At 35.5% G+C, this 19,928-nt stretch overlaps 2 protein-coding genes across 2 annotated transcripts; both read right to left on the reverse strand.

Annotated features, from left to right (window-relative positions):
• Positions 1-217: 217 nt before the first annotated feature.
• LOC133798243 (extra-large guanine nucleotide-binding protein 1-like) lies at positions 218-4,472 on the reverse strand. Its single transcript, XM_062236480.1, has 8 exons — positions 2,988-4,472; positions 2,749-2,886; positions 2,545-2,649; positions 2,230-2,409; positions 1,888-2,062; positions 1,529-1,770; positions 1,177-1,340; positions 218-1,058 (listed from the first exon to the last, which is right to left on the reverse strand). The coding sequence occupies exons 1-8, from the start codon at positions 4,053-4,055 to the stop codon at positions 473-475; spliced, it is 2,658 nt and encodes an 885-aa protein (XP_062092464.1). The 5' UTR covers positions 4,056-4,472; the 3' UTR covers positions 218-472.
• Positions 4,473-16,682: 12,210 nt separating this feature from the next.
• On the reverse strand, positions 16,683-17,333 carry LOC133822578 (uncharacterized). Its single transcript, XM_062254957.1, has one exon. It carries the CDS (start codon positions 17,331-17,333, stop codon positions 16,683-16,685), a length of 651 nt encoding a protein of 216 aa, XP_062110941.1.
• Positions 17,334-19,928: the final 2,595 nt, after the last annotated feature.

Genomic DNA, 19,928 nt, shown 5'->3' on the forward strand with positions numbered 1-19,928 from the left:
AAAGTAACATTTATTACTTGACCCATACTATATCTTGTGCCAAATTTGGCACAACTTATAACATGTGCCAAATTTGACACACTTTTTAAAACACCATTGGAGTGATTCTTTTGTTAAAATGTGCTAAATATAACAATGCACTACTTTTTTGGCACTCTATTAGAGATGCTCTAAATATCGAAGCAAACACACGTGCAACAAACTATTTCAATCCTGATTTTGGTATCCTAAATTATTCGGAATTTTCTCAAAATTTGTAAAAAGTCTCCTATAACTACATTATACACCGTCACTTTTAAAAAAAATAAAGCTGCAACTTATCTATGTACCAAAAATAATAAAAGTACTAAAAACAATCACTACTACAGTGGTAATATATATAGATATTTTTATACAAAAAATTTGTATTAAAGAGAACAATATATCTATGCTGATGACCCCCCCCCCCCCCCCCCCCCAAAAAAAATAATCCTTATGAGGAAGAACTAGCCTCGATGCTAGTAGAAGAAATCTGTTGATCAGCAATCATCTTTGGTTTGTCTTCAACCCATTTGAGAATCTCGCCACCATATTTAAGAGCTTCTTCAACCGTCTCAGACTCCAATCCATTAATCAAAGAGACAAAGAGCTTTCTATCAGTCAAAGAATGGAACAGTCTTTTGAACTTCATGGCAACATACTGAAAAGCTCTGTGAGCCAAAGTGGTGTTGTTAGTGTTGCTGCTGCTACTGCTAGGATTGTAGCTGATAGCTGGTTGGAACTCCTGAAACCATTCGCAGAATGAAAGCGGGACACGCTCAATCTTCTCCTCCAGCAGATCATACTTGTTGAGTAACACAAGAAATTCTTTCTTCTCGAATGACGGGTGAGTTACTATGCTCTCGAAGAGCTGCTTGCTCGCCATCATCTTGTTAACCAGGCCTCCATTTCCATCCTCTACAAATTCAGCATAGTCTGATAGAGAAATGCAGAACAGCACTATGTCTACGTCTTCAAACATCTGCAGCCACTTGCAGTTTTCTCCCAAGCTTCTTGGATGAACTCTTATGAGTTGGCACCTGCCGATGACAAAGTGTGGCAAAAGCTTAAGCTTGTGACAGTAGAGTTGTTATGTTTTACTTATTAATAAAACGAATTGATTACCAATATTGGTCATAGCATAATAGGAGAACTAACCTCATCAAGGCATCACGCTGAAAAGAAGCCTCCACCATGCTCTCTTGCTCCATTTTGGGACATGAAAACTCTACCGAAGCAACACTGTTGGATGAGGTAATTCCCTCAGCATACAAGATATCCATGTCAGAGGGAGTGTAATCTGTTCTTGAGATCTCAATAGCCTGTAGAAAAGAAGCCAATATTTTAGATTAATGTATAATAAGTTTGTGCTACATGTGGTGATACTATCAACACATAATAGAGAACAGCCAAAGGGTGTTTTGATGCTAGCCAAAAATGTGTAGTGTTTTAACTTTTATCTTTGGCTATTTGCTGAAACTAGACAAATGGTCGTAGAGCTTAATCTAACCCGATTTAGGAAATATGTAGCATTTCGGGGAAGCATTTCCAGTTCGTTTCTCCGATTGTATGTTTCTTGAATGGCAGGGTCATTCCACAGATCCTCAACGAACTGTGCATATTCACGAGTAGCAGCCGGAAATATGGCCTCCAAGTTACCTGAAGCCATCACTTTAAGCAGCCAATCTGAGAAAGCTTTCAATCGTTGGCTAATTGAATAGATGGTGGTTTGCTCAGTCTCCCCTCTAACCTCTGTTGTTAACAAAATATGTTCAGATGGTACACCAAAACATAAACTAAGCTTTTTTCTTAGTTTGATAAGAAGAATAGTACTAAATGAAATCAAAGCAAAATCAATTCTCATTGTACCTGAAGGGCCAGGTCGATTGAGCTTTTCCTTTTCCATTTCAAACAAACATTCTTCTTCGAATTTGTCTCGTCCTTCAAGCAGTATGCCAAGATAGCTGTACAACTTGGCTTGAATCATCCATTTAATGTTTTGCCTTTCGTCTTCAGTAAAGGGAACATTGTAGAGAAACTTAGCCTAGCATAAGAAGTTGATATTAGTTTCCATTAGTTTTAAAACAAGGGACTCATAATTTGCTTTTAATAAATGAAAAAGCAAAGATAGAAAAGCCTGTTTCTCATTTTAGTGGCAAAATCTTAATGGCATAAAAATCAGATTAGCACAAGCGGAAAATAACAACTAACCTGTTTAAATATAGTACTTGTTCCACACTGATCAGAACCAACTAGGAGAAACTTGTAAACCATTTTCTCCTCTAACTGATTTTGGGGAGGGAGAGCGGTGTCCCCTTCTTCCGTTGATGGATTTGAAGAATCAGAAGGAATTGGCAAAGACAAGAAAGCACAAGCTATCTTGACTGTGACCTGTTAAAACCAAAACGTAAGCTCCACAGATTATTAAAGTTTCATGAACAAGATTGATTAGTGAAAATAAGCATATAATTGCGCTGAATAGGAGTGTACTGAAAAGGCGTGTCATTCAAAAAGATAAGAACATACTTTATCCCAAATTTTTCCTTTGACATTGTTCATTCCTTCTTCTTGATAGGACCCATCTCGGTCTACCCAATAGTGAAGATTTCCCTCACAAGGCACTCCTGCCAACTTCAATGAAAACAACCAGACGATATCATTAATGCAATGGCTCAAGATGTTGATAATCTAAGACAGCAACTATAAAATTTTGTGGATGAACAACCATACCCGCAGTATCCCGAGCTCAGTTTTGGTAATCTCCCTATTGTTTATCATAATATTGGTGTTCCCGTTGCTAGCATTTTTTTTAATATGACCCCCAATATTAAGCTGGGGACTAATAATTTGGCTATACACTCGTCCTTGCTGTTCCATAAAGACACACGTAAGCCCATCACAACAATCAAAACCCAGAAAACAAGACAAATATACCAAACACTTCTTTTTATTTTGCTTTTTTTTCTCACCTTTCCCCAAAAACCAGACACATTATCGTACCAATAAGATCCGGGTTTTAGCTTTCTAGGTGGGTTTGAGCAACCCTGTAATCGAACCAACTCTTCTTGATTAAGAGCCTCATCATTAACAAAGACCAAATTCGCAGGAAGCTGATTGGCCTTACTCAACAACTCCGATTTCATTATCTGCTCTACCTCTAAATCAGTGAGTAATCTCTTAAGCAACCTTGAACGCTTTCCCAGTTTCCACCTGTTTCGTTCATCGACTCTATGACCAATACAAGTAACGCATTTTCTTCCTTCGGGCATCGACCCCATAGCTCTCAGCACACAACTAGAACAGTACTTAGCTCCACAGACAATACAAAGCTCTTTCCCAGTGAATCGATTCCCTGTATCGCATCTATAACAGGACCCCTTTTTCCCTGTTCTCACGGCTATAGGCCTCTCCTCCCGAGCCTGAACCTCACCAGACTCACTCCACTCTGTATTCTCAACGACGTCGTTCGAGTCCGGATCACGGAAAGTCACCACCGAAACCCTTCTCACATGGTGAGGAGTCTCACCGCCGCAATCTTCGTCTTCCGCCTTGTGAGAAAAAACCTCAGACGAGAGACTCCGCGAGCTTAAACCAGATTCTGTCGATTCCCAGTTCGTGGGGTTCATGTAATCCTCAAACCCTTCATCAGCTTCCTCTCCGGCGCCAGAAATATCGTCGGGTACTTGTAGGTTGCCGGAAATTTGGAGGATACTGTCTGTTAACCTTGGGTTTGAGTTTGAACGAATTACAACTTGGGGCTCTGCTTCAGGTCCAGTCTCCGGCTTCCTTTTCATGATTGGTTGGATTACCGGGACTGAAGACCCGTTGAACGGAGAGGCCGAAGCGATCATGGCGGCGGCTGCGGCTGTGGGGATGTGGTCGAAGTCAACGGGCGCAGCATGTGGGATATTGTAAGTTACGGGAGGGCCATGGTACTCCAAGGCTATAGAATATTCAACGTTAAAAGCATCATCTTCTTCATTAACGGGAACTGAAGAAGTCTTAGTTGGACGCAATTTTCTCAAAATGGCTGCCATAGCCGACTACCTCCAAAAAACCAGGGCACTAAAAAGCAGTAATTGAGCTATTTATATCACAAAGCCATTAATGAAGATATTCCATTTGAGAAGCTATCTGAATCTTGGTCATATTGAGCTAAAACTCCATTCTAAGCGTAACCCGGGAACTCAGAGAGAAAGAAGGTGATAGAAAAGTCCTGTTGTTAAAAAAAAATAGTAATTAAGAGCGTAGGTTTAGTCGTTATGGTTCCGTAAAAGTCAGCAAGTGAGAGAGGAGACTGACTACTCGTTGGAGTTGGACTTTGAGACGGCTACCATCAAAGGAACTTGCTCGGAACCCAACTGTACTTAACCGAATGTGAAGAGTTTTTGCCACCAAAACTGGTATGTTGACTCAGTCAAATTATGTTGAGTTATTTTATGGTGAAATGTTTCTAGCAAAGACGACAGTTGTTTCGCCATAATATGGTTGTACATTTTGTATGACTTTCATCATCGAGAATAATATTGTCCACAATGTCCAGTATGTATACTTATTAATGGTAGCTTACCTTGGGTTTAGATGGGGTTTCAGATAGAGGAATTTTCCTCGAAGAGCACGTGCGACACGTGTCAATCAATAAGAAAACGTTGAATACTGTGCTTCTCTTCTTTGAACTCCATGTCATGAAGTCCAGGCTAAGTCAAAACCCCACCGCGTTGACGTAGTCCTTAAGTTGTGAAAGATCATGGGCGGGCCGTCAGAGTTTATCAACTGAATTGGGCCCAATAGAGGCCCATCCTCTTCTCTCTCGTCTCTCGTGTGTATTTTCCGTCTTGCGCCATCAAATAGAATCACGTAGAAATTACACGGGAATTTTTAAAAAATATGGCTTTTTAGCCATCAATGTCAAAAAGTATGTGAATTAAATTTTCCTTAATTTATATGGGAAAACTTAATTAACAAAAACTCAATTTATAAGAAAACTAATAACATATTGGAACTCAAAATTAAACAAAAAAACATTAGCAAAATGAGAGGTATTATGGTAATTAACATAGCAAAAACTCTTCATATGAAACTTGAGTCCATATCGTGTCTTCAGCCAAACCACCTCTTCACTTTTATTTTTCCCTAGCCGCCACCTCCCTTGTCCTCCACTCGCTTGCCTCACCATCTCCACCATCATCTCCGACCACCCACCCTCACCACCTGTGATTCACCTTAGGCGCGCACCTCCGTGAAACCCAGCCAAGAACACCTAGCCGCACCATCAACAAACACAGCCCCAATCCGCAGATCTCTGCATGATTCCATTCGCGAGCCCCCAAATCCAAAACGACAGGGCTAGGCTGAGGCGAGGGATGTGCTGGTGGTGGTTGGAGGTGAGGGAGAAGGGTGGCGCCTAGGCTAAGTACGATTCGTGGTGCTCGGAGCTGCACAAAATGACGGGGATGGCTGGGGTTGCGACAGGGTTCTGCGCGCAGGGGCTAGGGGGTTCTAGTGGTGGTCAGAGGCGAGGGAGGAGGTTAGTTCGTGGTCAAATCTGTTTTTTTTTCTATCTTCAGGTCTGTAGTAACTGGTTACCTTCACGTTCTTTGTGTATATATTTTTTTGGGTAACTGGTTACCTTCACGTTCTGATGTGTGTGTATATTTTTTAGTTCTTTATAGTAACTGGTTACCTAGGTTACTAAAATCATACTTACACTTCCTTTTTTTTCCTTCAAATTTGATGTTTCTTTTCATTTCTAATATGAGTGACTCGTCACCCCTCTTATAGTAATTGGTTACCCCTCTTATGATAGAATGTTACTCATCTCAGGGTAACTGGTTACCCCTCATGATACATCTTATTTAACCTCTAAGACTATTTTTTACATAACTGTGAAAAATTAAACAAGTAATTAGTTACCCCTCCAGATAAATGTTATTTAACCTAGCTGTAGGATTTTTTTTTTACATAACTGTGAAAAATCAATTAAGTAACTGGTTACCTTACCTAGGCTTTGAAAAAAAAATGTACAATCTAAAAAAAAGGGAAAATGTTTATAATAAATAGAAAATAATAATAAACAAAGTTCGTATTACAAAAAAAAATAATAAAAAATTTGCAAAAAACCATGGAAAAATTAATATAAAAATAATATAAAAAAAAATCAAATAAGCTAAAAAAATAATCAAAATGCAAACATACCCTTTCAAATTAATAAAACTGGATTAAAAGTAAAACTATGGCATAAACAAACTTTTATACAAAAATATGGAAAACTAAACTCATAAAAGTGAAATTTTAAAAAAAAAAGTCATAGATTAACTTTTCTTGAAAAAAAATTCATATTTTTGCAAACTCTATTAAAAATCTCATATAAAATGTAATTTCCTCACATTGCACCATATGTTTTTGTTTTTGAGCAAATTACATGTTTTATGGCTTTTCTAATAAGTTACAAAAATATGGTTTTTTTTCAAAAAACTTATTTTATAGCTTATTTTTAAGAATTTTCAAATTTATGGATTTAGTTTCTCATATTTTTATATAAAAATTAGTTTATTCCTTAGTTTTATTCTTAATTAAGTTTATTTAAAATAGGAGGTTATTATAGTAATTTTAAAAAAAATTATTTGATTATTTTTATATCAGTTTTATTATACTATATTTGTGTTAGTATTTTATAAAGTGAACTTAAACTATTTTATTATTTTTATATTGTTTAATCTTTATTTTTCGTAATTTGATGTTACAATTCAAAATCACAAATATGTTTTTACTTTACCATTTTTAGTTTTCATCTCTTCAACTTCTCTTCTCAATGGTTTGGAAAATACGTTCTATAAATTCAAGAGTTCAATTCCGAGTCTATAGTGAGTCACGAGGAATTAATAAAGTAGTGAAATTATTCGTAAATAAATTCCCGGTAACTTATTGGAGCTTGATTTCATGTATCCATGGTCTCTGCATCACCTTTGAGTAAATCATCTAGAATGTCTCAATTAATTGATTTAATTATCAATTATGATTTTTAAAGTTGACTAGGTCAATTTTGGAAAATTTACAAAGATATGAGATTTAGATAATAAAAGAAAATATTTTGGTAAATTTATTTATATTGATAAATTGGTGTCGATATAAATAAATAATATTAAATCAAGTTTCAAATTATAATTATTTAATTTGAATAAGGATTTAATTGATTAATTAAATAAATAAATAAAATGTTTTGAATTTAGCTCCAATTGGGATTTAAATTCAAAACAAAGAGTTTGAGTCCAAGTTCATTTGTGGAAGCCCAAAGCTTTTATCTTTTTGTTTATTATTTTAATTAATTTAAATTTAAATTTAACTAAAGCTCATTAATTTGCCTATATAAGGAATATGATATCTAAGGTTTTAAAAAGGAAGTCTCAGTTGATTAATTGGGTAAGTGAAAACCTAGACAATCTAATCATTTTTTAGCCACTATCTCTTCTTATCTTCTAGATCTCTATCTCATGTGTTGAGAACCAGCCCACACTAGTTCTAGGTTGATAAAGGCTTGGTGAGAAAGACTGTGTTGCTGATCTAGTTCAATCTCTTGATAATACTCTACTACAGAAATGAATCAAGGGTTCAAGAGATTGAAGGATAGAGTTGTTTGAGTTCCATTGCGTAATGTAAGTTTCTTTACTTTACTCTGTATTTGTATCAATTTCATAGGAGCATGTTCTAGGAATTTACATGTTTGTTTGATAATATGTAAATTACATGAAAATAAATAAAGATCGTGCATTATGTATTTCCTACAATTGGCCTTAGAGCCATAAGTTACTAGTTTATTTTCATGAATGAACATGTATGAAATTGATTGATATATTAGAGTATTACTTGGATGGTGCATGTGTTATGTTTTGTTATGTAAATTTAGCAATAATTTTGTTGTTTTTTTGCTTCTTTTGGGATTGAAAAACTGCACAGGTTTTCAATTTTTTTTATGGATTGATTGGGCAGTATGTGTGCTGGGCATGCATGAAAAAGTCGTCGGGACCCCAGGGCCGTGCGGCGGACCCGCGCGAGCCCGCAGCGGGTTTTTTCACAAAATTTTTTTTTAATTTTTTTTAAATTGGATATTTTGTGCAGTTAAGTTTAAAATATTTAAAATTGATTATCTGGTTATTTTAGATATTTTAGCTTTTTAAAATATTTTGAATTGGTTATGTGATAATCAAGATGTTTTAAGATATTTTTTTTATTTTGTTATAAATGAAATATTAAAATTAGTTATCTGATTATTCAAAATATTTTTATTGTTTACAATATTTGAAATTGGTTATTAGATAATTCTAGATATTTTAAATTTGGGTAAAAGATATTTTGATATTTTAAAATTAGTTAAAACATTTAAAAATAAAATATCTTGTCATTTTTAACAACTTAACAACCTAGATTAAATTAATTATTTAAAATTGAATTTTGTTTGATAAATTCTATTTTAATTAATTTAATATTTTGCAACTTGTTTAATTAATTATATTGAATTTTATCTGACGAATTCTATGCTAATTAATTATGGTATTTTGCAAAATAGTATATTGTTGTGGTATATTTACATAATTTAATAATACATACTTATAGAGTAACATGTTAGACTCATCCAATTATTAACAAATCAAGCATCATTATTAAGTTATTTTTTGTATTTGAGCTTTAAATATAAGTATAATGATGGGTCAATTTTTGTGTTTGAAAAATGTGGGAAAACTCAAATAAAACTTTCATAAAATGTTAGGTTTTATTTGGGCCCAATTGAATATGTAAAGTTTAAATTCCTCTCTTGTGGTGGTTCCACTTGTGAAGGCTCATTTGTTTTGCATTATTAGATTGAGATTAATCAATTGAATAACAATTAATAAAATGAAGGTTCAAATTTCTGTCTTTTTGGACTTTGTATGGAAGTTATGGAGTCTTAATAGTGAGTCCAACGTACTGAACACAGCTCTCCTCCATGCAAGCTCGAATTGTTAATGCTCATTTACCTAAGTTGGACTTAGTTGTATTAGTTTATTCTTTTTAGTTCGACCTAATAATGGATTAGAAATAAATTAATTCTATTTTTTTTTGGATTAATTTTCAATGTTAATTTTAGAATTAATGGAAAAATTATAAACTATAGTTTATTTATTATTTTAATAATTTGGCAAACCTAAGTTGATTTATTAATTATTTTAATAATTTGGCAAACCTAACTTAGTTTATTGATTATTTTTATAATTTGGCAAACTTAAGTTGGTTTATTGATTATTTTGATAATTTGGAATAAGTTGGTTTATTAATTATTTTAATAATTTGGCAAACCTAAGTTGATATTTTTCAAAAAGAATAAAATACTAAAAGATTTAATAATGAATTTTAAAATTTTGAATTCGATCTCCATCATTGATTTAACAAGGTTAGAGTTCAGTGGGGCCTCATGGTGCTTTGATTTTGTCTCCCTACGTAAAGTGTTCATTGGACTTTTTAATATGGTTAAATTTCGTAGGATAGATGGTTATAGACGGACCTTCCATAGACTCATCCCAACGGTGACTATAGAAATTAAGTCTATAATTATCGAAACCGTGGGTCAACTCATAAAGTAAGAAATATTTGTGACTCTCGCCTACTGGGACACATGAGTTTTCGTTACTTTAATCGGGTGGATAGGTAGTTAATAAAAGTCTATGGAGTTTTATTAATTGAGATATTTCCCTATTTAACTAGAGAGATTGAAGGAAGGAGTTGTTCCAATTCCTCTGCATAATGTAAGTTTCTTTACTTTACTCTGTATTTGTATCAATTTCATAGGAGCATGTTCTAGGAATTTACATGTTTGTTTGATAATATGTAAATTATATGAAAATAAATAAAGATCCCACAATGTGTATTTCCTACAGTCATGTCTTCATTACTCTATGCGAATACATCAAGGTTGTCCCTTAAAATGTTCACTAACTTTCCTTTGATAATTTCTTCAAGATTCTTCCCTACTTTCAACTTTCTCAGTGGCTCTTTCAGACACAATGATCTCTTCTAATTCCTTCATAGGCTCAACTCTGATCTCCTCGATGACTCGAGGGTCTAGTTCCTGTAAGTTCAGCTTCCCATGTACCACCATAGCGATGGGCTCTCGTAGATTGGAAGCTGTCCTAAGGGAGGTGTTGTAGCACTCCCTTGCTTTTTTTGTTCCCCTTTCAAACTTGCCACTCCTCCTGGCGTAATAAATTTAATGGACAAGTGATAAATGGAGGCTACTGCTTTCAATTCTCTCAAGGAAGTCTCCCTAATACCGCATTGAAAGCTGAGGTACAGTCAACTACAATGAAATTCGACATAACGGTGGTTTTCCTAGATTGCTCTCCCATGGTAAGGGCTAGCTCGATTGCTCTAAAGGTTATACAGAGTCCCCAGTAAACCCATACAGGGAGGTGTTGCATGGTTTTAGGTTCCTGGTGCCCAAGCCCATCTTTTCTAAAGTAGGGCGATACAAGATGTCAATAGAGCTTCCATTGTCTACCAGGACCTGATGTACTCTTAGGTTGCCTAGTTGGATGGTCAATACTAGGGGGTCACTGTGAGGGAAGTGCATGCCCTTAGCATTTTCTTTTGTGAAAGTTATTGAGTCATTTTCCCTTTTAAAGCTCTTCGGGGGACGCTGCTCTAGGCTCATCGTGCAAGGAGGTGGGCTTCACCTGGCCTCTCAGTGGTATCGATCTCTTCCCTTCCTGGAATCTCCTATGAAACCAGGGCCCTCGAATATCGTCCTCACCTCTTCCTGCACTTCTGGGCCTCGTTCTCAAGCTCGTGACTGTTGGGAATTGTGCCCTTAAAGCAATTGTAGTTGACAAATGTTTCAAATGAAATAAATAATTGAATTGAATTATTATATATATAGACTATGTCCGATATTATATGATAATATTAAGTGAATATCCTAAAATTCTAAAGTTTATCTATGTGGTCTTAATCTCATATTGGGCGAGATTAAGATAATAAACTTAAATATTTCGCAGTAAAATAAAGTTATGGAATCTTAGATTAATTACTGTTAGTACGGTCCACTAGTATTATGAATACATGTGACCTAGATCCGAATTACTTGTTTAAACATCGTTTCACAGTATTTATCAACCACATCAAGCGATGATCATATACACGATGATCTTAATCCTGAGGTTACTATGAACTCCTATGTATGTCATATGATCCATTGATTCATGCGTTAAGGTTTGTCAGAATGATCAGGCTAAGAACACTTGTTTTGGGGACTCAATGATGTATATGGCTGGGGACGTAGTTTAACAGATATGGAATCTATACATTCTTATAGGTTGAATAATGGTTCCCTATTGGGTTGACTTTTGGAACTGTAAAGGTTATGAGCGCTCACGTCGCAAACATGTTGTAACACAACCTTCACTAGTAAAGTCAATGGTACTCTAGGAACAAGATATAACTAAAAGGGTAAAGCGGTAATTTTATTCCCTTTTAATTATGAACCATTAATAGAGGATTAATGATGTATGTAATGATTATATCAATGGACACTTTATTCTTTAATAAAGTACTCAGTAAATATATGTATATAATTATCAAGAGTTCAATCTCATATTTTTAGTGGAGTAATCATGAGATTAATAAATATGATTATTTAATCAAAGAGCTTTGATTAATAATGTAATATTTATTGGAGCTTGATATTATAGGTCCATAGGTCCCCAGGGTAGCTCTATCAATAACATATCAAGGTAAGAGTTAATACAAGAGTATAACTATAATTTGAGAATTTGAGAAGAATTTTATTCTTCGGGTCAAGTATGCAATTATATGATAATTGAGGTTGAATAATTAATTTGGAATTAATTATTAATTTCAAAAATATATTTATTAATTTAAATATATAAAATTTTAAAATAAATAAATAAATTATTTTATTTGAGTGGGAGAAAATAAAATTGGTAAGTCAAAAATAGCTTTTGAGTTATTAAATTTTAAAAGATGATGATAATGAGAATTTAGAATTTAGAATTTAAATTTTGAAATATGATTGTCATCTTTTCCTTAAAAATATTAATACCTTATTTTGTGGGAGATTGATTTTAATTAAATAATTATGTAACCCCCTGGATAGCCAAGACTGCTACACTGTGTACTTATAAAGATGCAGAACTTGCTAATCAAGTCATTTAGTTAAAATCGTGTCACTGAAACCATTAATGTGCTAGGGTTAAAAGATTTTGGTCTCAAAAGGTACATTTCATATAACTAAACATTTTTACACATGGGATCCCAAAAGGAACAGCGTTAAAAAGCCAGTTTACAAAATTTCCAGAGTACAAACAACCACTAGCCACTCTAAGGGCAAAACATACATTTATGGTTCTCATGTTCTTGTCTCCCTCTCAACCGTGGCGGCTGAGTAGCTGATCATGTACATTCTGCTTTCAAAGCTCTCCAAATCAGGGTTGATCAAGCTTGCCCTTGCCTTTACCTGCACCAGGGAGCACCGGTGAGTCAAGGCCCAGTAAGAAAACATAACATTACATAACAAACAATGATAACAATTGAATAACCCTTTAAGCATGATCATATACTTAACATACCACATTAATCACATAGCACGTAGACACAACCAAAGATTCAGCCAATCAACACTCAGCTATTCGGCATGACAAGTCCACCAATCAATAATACCAATGAAATCACATGATAATCAAGGTCGACACCTTAGGTCGCACCCTCTGTTTATCCCACTAACTCCGGCCCGCTTAAACCGAGCTCAGTGCATAATAAGCTGTCCTTAGCTACCAGTGTCCGAGCCGCACCCTGTGCACTAATGTAAACTTCAGCACTCTTAGGCCGTTTGTTTACTATTTACATGGCATAATACCATCCTTCATAAAGCATACAAAGTATGGAACCCTTAGTCCCATTATAAATCCACAACCGGATGCAGTTTTCTTACCTTTAGTTTCCAAGTGTACTGGTTATGCGAAATGCCTCTTGAGCACGATCTGTTTCCCGAGCCCCTAGCTTATACCTAGTCACAACCAAGATAAGAGATACCATTAATAATCGTAAAAGGGCTTCTAGATAAGGTTCTAGTCTCCGGAACATCGAATTCCACCAAACACGGTAGTAGATTCGATCACGAGCACCCTAGGTTAAATTCCCATGCTTAAAATCCCAAATTCCCTTAAGGGCCGCGGCTCAAGCCCCCCATGCCACGGCATGGCCCCAACCAGAGGCTCATCCACGCCCAAAACCAGACACGGGCCGCGGCCCTACAAGCCCCATGCCGCGGCCCGCCCTCCTTCCTCAGCATTCATCAGCCTCAAAGGGTCGCGACTCACCAAGAACTATGTCGCAACCCGACCCCTTCGAACCCAAAAAAAACCTCCATTTTTAACTCTCAAACCTCACTCAAAACCATCCAAAACCATCCCAATAATATACCCCAATTATCACAAACATTCTTGCATGATTTCAGAAGCACAAGCCAGCAAAAACCTTAGCTAAAAACTCATCAAAACCCTTTTTCAATTTTTGAAACTCACACACTCAAGAACACTAAAACCAGTCATAAAAACTCAGAATTCAAACACAAAATCATGAATTGGAGCTTACCTTCTCTGATGAACCAACTCTCTTGAAGATTTCTGAGCTAACTCCCAAGTTCCAAGCTTCAATTCAATCCTTCAATATTAAAACCCATAAACACCTCAAAACTCAGCCATAAACACATAATTTAACCACCATGCATAAAGCTTGTGACTTACCTTAATTCTTGATTGAACCCTCAACTAATTCTTGAGCTAATCCCCTAGATTATAGCTCCAATTCTCTGAATTCCAGCTTAATTCCCTTGGTTTCCTTGAGAGAGAAAGGGAGAGAGAGAGATAGAGGGGTTGGTTTAGCCTTTTTGTTCTACCGTTTTATGAAGTTTCCTTAGTCTATCCTTAAGAAATTAAGTTAATCCCGAGGCTCAGGGTACTGGAAACGTCCCCGAGGGCAAAATGGTAAAATTCCCCAATACTCCCACCTAAGCTTCCTAACTTCAAATATATCTCCAATTATTTATTTTCATAACCCAATAACCTAAATAACCATCCAATACCGAAAATACCCCTTGACTTGCCCCAAGTCAAGTATTAGGTCTCGTTGTGACTTTCCCGCTAACCAGCTCTCTAGTATCGCCTTAAGTCGCATGCTGCAGATTTACCCACATAATAATGTAGTTCTCACAATTATAGCACATAATCACATTTACATTCATATAACTATACAAGCATGCTTATCATAAAATTATGCATTAAACTTAATAAATTCACACATAAACCAATTATGCCCTCCCGGCACACTAATCAAGGCCCTTGAGCCTTATTAATGATTTTGGGTCGTTACAAATTAAATAAAAGAAATATGCAAAATCCCTGAAAATGGAATAGCAGTACACGGCTGACACAGTCCAAGGACTATGCCATGCGTGTACCACCTGTACAGATATTGTATCTGTATAATTTTTATTTAAGTTAGATATTTACCTAAAATCAAATCATACCATCATTATTATATTACATTATATTATTATTATTATTTGGAATAATAAGATAATATAAATCTCTATATATATATGATATGGAAGAGGAAGAGAAAGGAGATGATGAAATAACAACACAATACACAATTCATAATAGTTCTCAGAAGTATTTGTCAGACAAAAACTCTCTCATTTTTCTTTTTTATTCTAGCCATTCTTAAACCATAATCCAAGTTCTCATGTGTTGGGAAATACTTGTGATTCCTAAAATACAAACCCATGTTAACTATATGCCCACACACATCTTCAGGTGTAGAGAACGCTCCAGAAGATCGTGGTTTGAGTGCTCAACACTTTGGATAGGAAGATCAATAATAATACGAAAAGACTCAAGGACACTTGATAGGCTTCAAGAAGTAAAAGTTCATGTTCTTGATTTTTTTTGTATTTATATGTTGTATATAAATATATTGTATAATTATATACATATGTTTGTTGCATGATTAATAGTATTTTATGATAATGTTTTTGGATTGTTTTGTAAATCATACAAATTGTTTATATGATTAATGAATTTTTTTTATTGTTGCTGTTCTGTTGTTCAATAAAAAACAATGGGCCCACCACGCATGAGTTTTCTTTGCGTGCTCTGATTGGTTTTCCAACAATTGGTACCAGAGCAGGTCATTATTCTATACATATTATTAATTGTTGTGTGAGATTATATGCATTTTTATATTATATGTGATATATGTTTGAATGGATTGATGTTTATTTTCATGATGATAGATTCTTAAGGGTTGTTTATTATAGTGTTTTTGGGTTTAGGAATTGTTCTTAAATTTCTAAATGAAATATGTAAGCCATTTTGGGGAATAAGATTTTTGTAATTTTTTCTTTAAAAATTCTGGGTATAAAATTTGTTGTGACCCTGAGCTCGAGCTGCTGCCTGCACTCCAGTCGCACGCCCAGCCAGACGCGCCCCTGCAGCTGCGCCCAGGCACCGTGCGCACCTGCGCCTATGCATCCCGCGTGCCCATCCATGCCCCTGTGCCAGGCTCCCTGCAGCCCAGCAGCGCGCACTTGCTACCCAGCCGCGCCCCTGCGCATCTCAGTCGCGACCAGCCGCCGGATCACTAGCTACCACTGCCCCTTGGTACAACCTTGGTACAACACTTAGGATGTTGTTACCATAAATATTTTTAATTATTCATTTAATTAAAATTAGAAATTGAATTAAAATGGTTTTAATTTGATAATTTCTTTAATTGAAATAATGGTGATTATTTACCCTAATTAAAAATATTTTAATTGTTATCTTCCATAATCATAATTGTTTTAATTAAAATATCCAAAATTAAAATTATCTTGAATTTTAATTTAATAAAAATAAATTGTTTAATTTTATTTTGAATTAAATTACCCAAATTCAAATTGGGCCTTAGAAACTTTTGGGTGTTAAAACCCAAAGTTTAATTATTCTAAAAGTTTGTTTAAAATAATTAAAAAGTTGTATAATTCAAAATAGATATGGAAAAATGGTGGCATTGGCTCAACAAGACTACATCTCAAGGTTCAAGATCAAAGTATTATTTATCAAGCCTTAGTTAGTCTAGGTTACATTTTTCATGTATATTTTTTGCAAGTGTTGTAATTTTTTCTAGAAATAGCCAAAAGTTACCATACCAGTTTTTATTTTATTTATTTATTATAAATGTTTGAATGTGATTAAAATGTTTAATATTTTTTCATCCATTATAACATGCCATTCATATACCCACACAGTATGCAACTAGCATGCATTACATTCGTGTAGAAACATGCTATTAGGAACGTCCTATATTTTTGTTATATGTTTATATGTGATAATTCATATAATAATAAATTTAGTCTTAATTAGTTAAGATGGTAAATCAAAATTAAAGTTTTTTAATTTATTGTTTTAATGAAAATGTTTGATTAAAATACAAATGATATTCTCTTAGTTAAAGCAAGATTAGAATTAGAATTAAGGGCACAATTTTGTTTTTTGGTTTTTTGATCAAGAAAGGATATTTATTGATCAACCAACAAATTACAAACAAATGCCAGAGCAAACGCTCCTCCAAAACAATTACAGATCAGAAATAAAATCTAGCATTTGTCTCTCTCTAGATGACAACTTCTTAGAGCTGAAATTAAGAGCTCTGGCTTTGATAGAAAACCGGATCAGTTGATTGAATTTAGTAACCGAAAAACAACAATTATCAAACACACACTTGTTCCTGTTAAACCTGAGGAAATATACAGCAGCTACAAGAGTAGCAGATACCACCTGGCCCAGCCAATCACGCCTGCAAACAGCCAACCAATCAAGCCAATCAGCAAACTTTCCAGCCCAGATCAAATCCCCCAACCAGGTAGCAATAGTCAGTCTGAGCTTCTCAGAGAAAATGCACTCAAAGAAGAGATGCGAATGGGATTCATTCAATTGGCAACAAACAGGGTAGCTCAAAGAATTAATATTCACATGAAAACTATGGAGAAGATCTCTAGTGAGTAAGTGATTATTAACAGCTTGCCAAAGAACAAACCGGTGCTTAGGCACTGAAAACTTGAACCAAACTGTACGCCCATAATCTATCCTCACACCAGAAATAAAATGAGTATACAACTTGTTCAACCTAAGCTGACCATGCACTATAACAGCATCCAAATCTAATCCAGACACTAAATGACTCAGCTTGATTAGTTTTTTCCAATACCAGCTATCATCTTGTTTCATTTTATAGTCCCTAATTGGTACTCCTTTTAAGTAAATGGTATTCACCCATTTCACCCAAAGTTGAACCTGCTTAAAGGAAATGGCCTAGAGAAACTTAGCTATCATAGTCTTGTTCCAAGCAGGCCCTTCTCTAAACCCAAGCCCTCCATAAGCTTTAGGACGACAGACAAATTCCCAAGATGCCAGGTGAAATTTGTTGCGGGTTCCCTTCACACCCCACAAGAAATTCCTACACAAACAATCTATATTTCTAACCACATGTTGAGGTAATATAAAAATGTTCATCCAATAATTCCTAATTCCCATTAAGACAGACTGGATTAATTGTGTCCTACCAGCATAAGATAAGTTTTGGCTGGCCCAAGAATTAAGACATAATCTAATCTTCTTGAGGATTATTTCAAAGTCAGATGCTTTGCATTTGGTAGGTCTAAGAGGGACACCAAGGTACTTCAGTGGAAAAGATCCCTCCTGCAGATTAGTACAGTTCAACACAACCTCCTTAGCTGCATCAGTCAGCCCACCAAGATAAATTCGAGATTTACTAAGGTTAATAGAAAGACTTGAAGTCAAGGAAAACTCAGTAAGAGTTGAGTGCAAGATCTGGAAAAAATGAGGATTAGCCTTGCAAAAACTAAGTAAATCATCCGCAAAGCAAAAATTAAAAGATTGAGAGATTTTCACATAGGATGAAATCTGAATCCTTTATCCTTGGACGCTTTGAGGAACATTCGGGTAAGATAATCCATCACAATGACAAAAAGCAAAGGAGAAATAGGATCCCCTTGCCTAAGCCCTTTACCTCCTTGAAAGTGACCTTGGATTCTACCATTTAACAGTAACGAGTAGGAGGTACCTCTCAAGCAAATCATGACCCAACGAATAAATTTACTAGGAAAGCAAAGAGCTTTTAGCAAATTCTCCAAGAAGTCCCAATCAATTGAATCATAGGCTTTACTAAGGTCAATCTTCATAGCACATCTAGGTGAGCTATTTTTCCTATTATAACCCTTTATCAAATCTTGAAATATGAGCACATTATAGGCAAGAGATCTATGCTTTATAAAAGCACCTTGATTAGAGTTAATCAATGAAGGAAGGATATTAGCAAGCCAACTGTATAGCATCTTAGATATGCATTTATAGATGGTAGTGCAGCAAGCTATTGGCTTGAAGTCAGCAGCAGTAGCAGGCTGGTCCACCTTCAAAATCAGCACCAAGAGAGTGTCATTTAAGTTTTGAGGAATTAATACTGTCTCAAAAAATTCAAGGATAGCTTGAGAGACCTCCCTGCCTATTTGTTTCCACAGAACCTTGAAAAAACCAGCCCCGTACCCATCTAGTCCTGGACTTTTCACAGGATGAATGCTAGAGAGGGCCATTTTAACATCATGAGCAGTGAACGGCTTAATTAGGTCCTGCTGGGAAGTTAAACCTAACATGGGGCCATAAGAGATACTTTGCATATCAATATGATCATCAGCTCTACCCGAACAACCTAGGTAGCTCTGAAAGTGATGAAGGAAATGGTGAATTACCTGCTCGTAATCATCAACAACAACCCCATCATCTGATATATAAGAAACTATGCGATTAGATAACTTCCTTTTCTTCAAATTGGCATGGAAAAAAGCCGTATTGTCATCCCCAAATCGAAGCCAAGTAATCTTACTCTTTTGTCGAATAAAACTCTCATAGACCTTCTCATGTCTTCTATATTCCAAAAACGCTTCTCTTTCAGCCAGGACCAAAGAATCATTGCTAGGATCAGCATACAATGCATTCTGAGCTTGCTGGAACAGAGATTTACTATGCTCAAATTGGCACCCAACATCCCCCATAATCCTCCAGTTGAATCTCTTTAGCACATGCTTAAGCCTAGTCAATTTCTGAGCCAATCTCGACAAACAATCACCCCAAGAACAGATAGGCTTAGTCCAGCTATCTAACACAATCTCTCTGAATCGATGATGAGAAGCCCACATATTAAAGTAACGAAAAGGCTGAATCCCCAAATTCCTGACTTCAACTTGTTTGATAAGTAAAGAACTGTGATCAGATTCCACCTCCGGTTGGGAAAAAGCTGAAGCTAAAGGGAACTTATCCACCCAAGCCTCATTACAAAAAATTCTATCCAATTTAGAATATATGCGATGCCCATCCTCTTGGTTGTTAGACCAAGTAAAATAAGGTCCCATAACCTTCATTTCTTCAACCAATCCGAGAGCCAACCAGGCTTGAGCATCCTCCATTTCCTTCCCTGATATAGGCCTCCCACCCAAAGGATCTGTGCTATCAAACACTTCATTAAAGTCCCCCAGAACTAACCACGGCTGGACATACAAATGCACCTGGGACAGGTTATTCCACAGAACTCTCCTAGTTTCTAAACAGTTGGATCCATAGACAGTAAGATAGAAATCTAGGTTCCTACTACGAATATGAATATGACAATGTAACATTTGAGAAGACTCCTGAATAATATCAACATGAGCCAGATGTGGTTTCCAAATTAATAAGATTCTGCTCTCTAGACAGTCACTACTGTAATATCTCCAATCATAAAATGTAAAACTCATAATAGCTTTAATTTTA

This window comes from Humulus lupulus, chromosome 1 (genome assembly GCF_963169125.1).
Source record: "Humulus lupulus chromosome 1, drHumLupu1.1, whole genome shotgun sequence".
Lineage (NCBI taxonomy): Eukaryota > Viridiplantae > Streptophyta > Magnoliopsida > Rosales > Cannabaceae > Humulus > Humulus lupulus.

Excerpts from the sequence above, each read along its gene's own strand:
- LOC133798243 (XM_062236480.1), bottom strand. The coding sequence starts at position 4,055 with ATGGCAGCCATTTTGAGAAAATTGCGTCCAACTAAGACTTCTTCAGTT. Across the intron at positions 2,063-2,229 it reads CAAGTACTATATTTAAACAG|GCTAAGTTTCTCTACAATGT; the intron begins GTTAGTTGTTAT and ends TTCTTATGCTAG. Across the intron at positions 1,059-1,176 it reads CAGCGTGATGCCTTGATGAG|GTGCCAACTCATAAGAGTTC; the intron begins GTTAGTTCTCCT and ends TGTCATCGGCAG.
- LOC133822578 (XM_062254957.1), bottom strand. The coding sequence starts at position 17,333 with ATGAAACAAGATGATAGCTGGTATTGGAAAAAACTAATCAAGCTGAGT.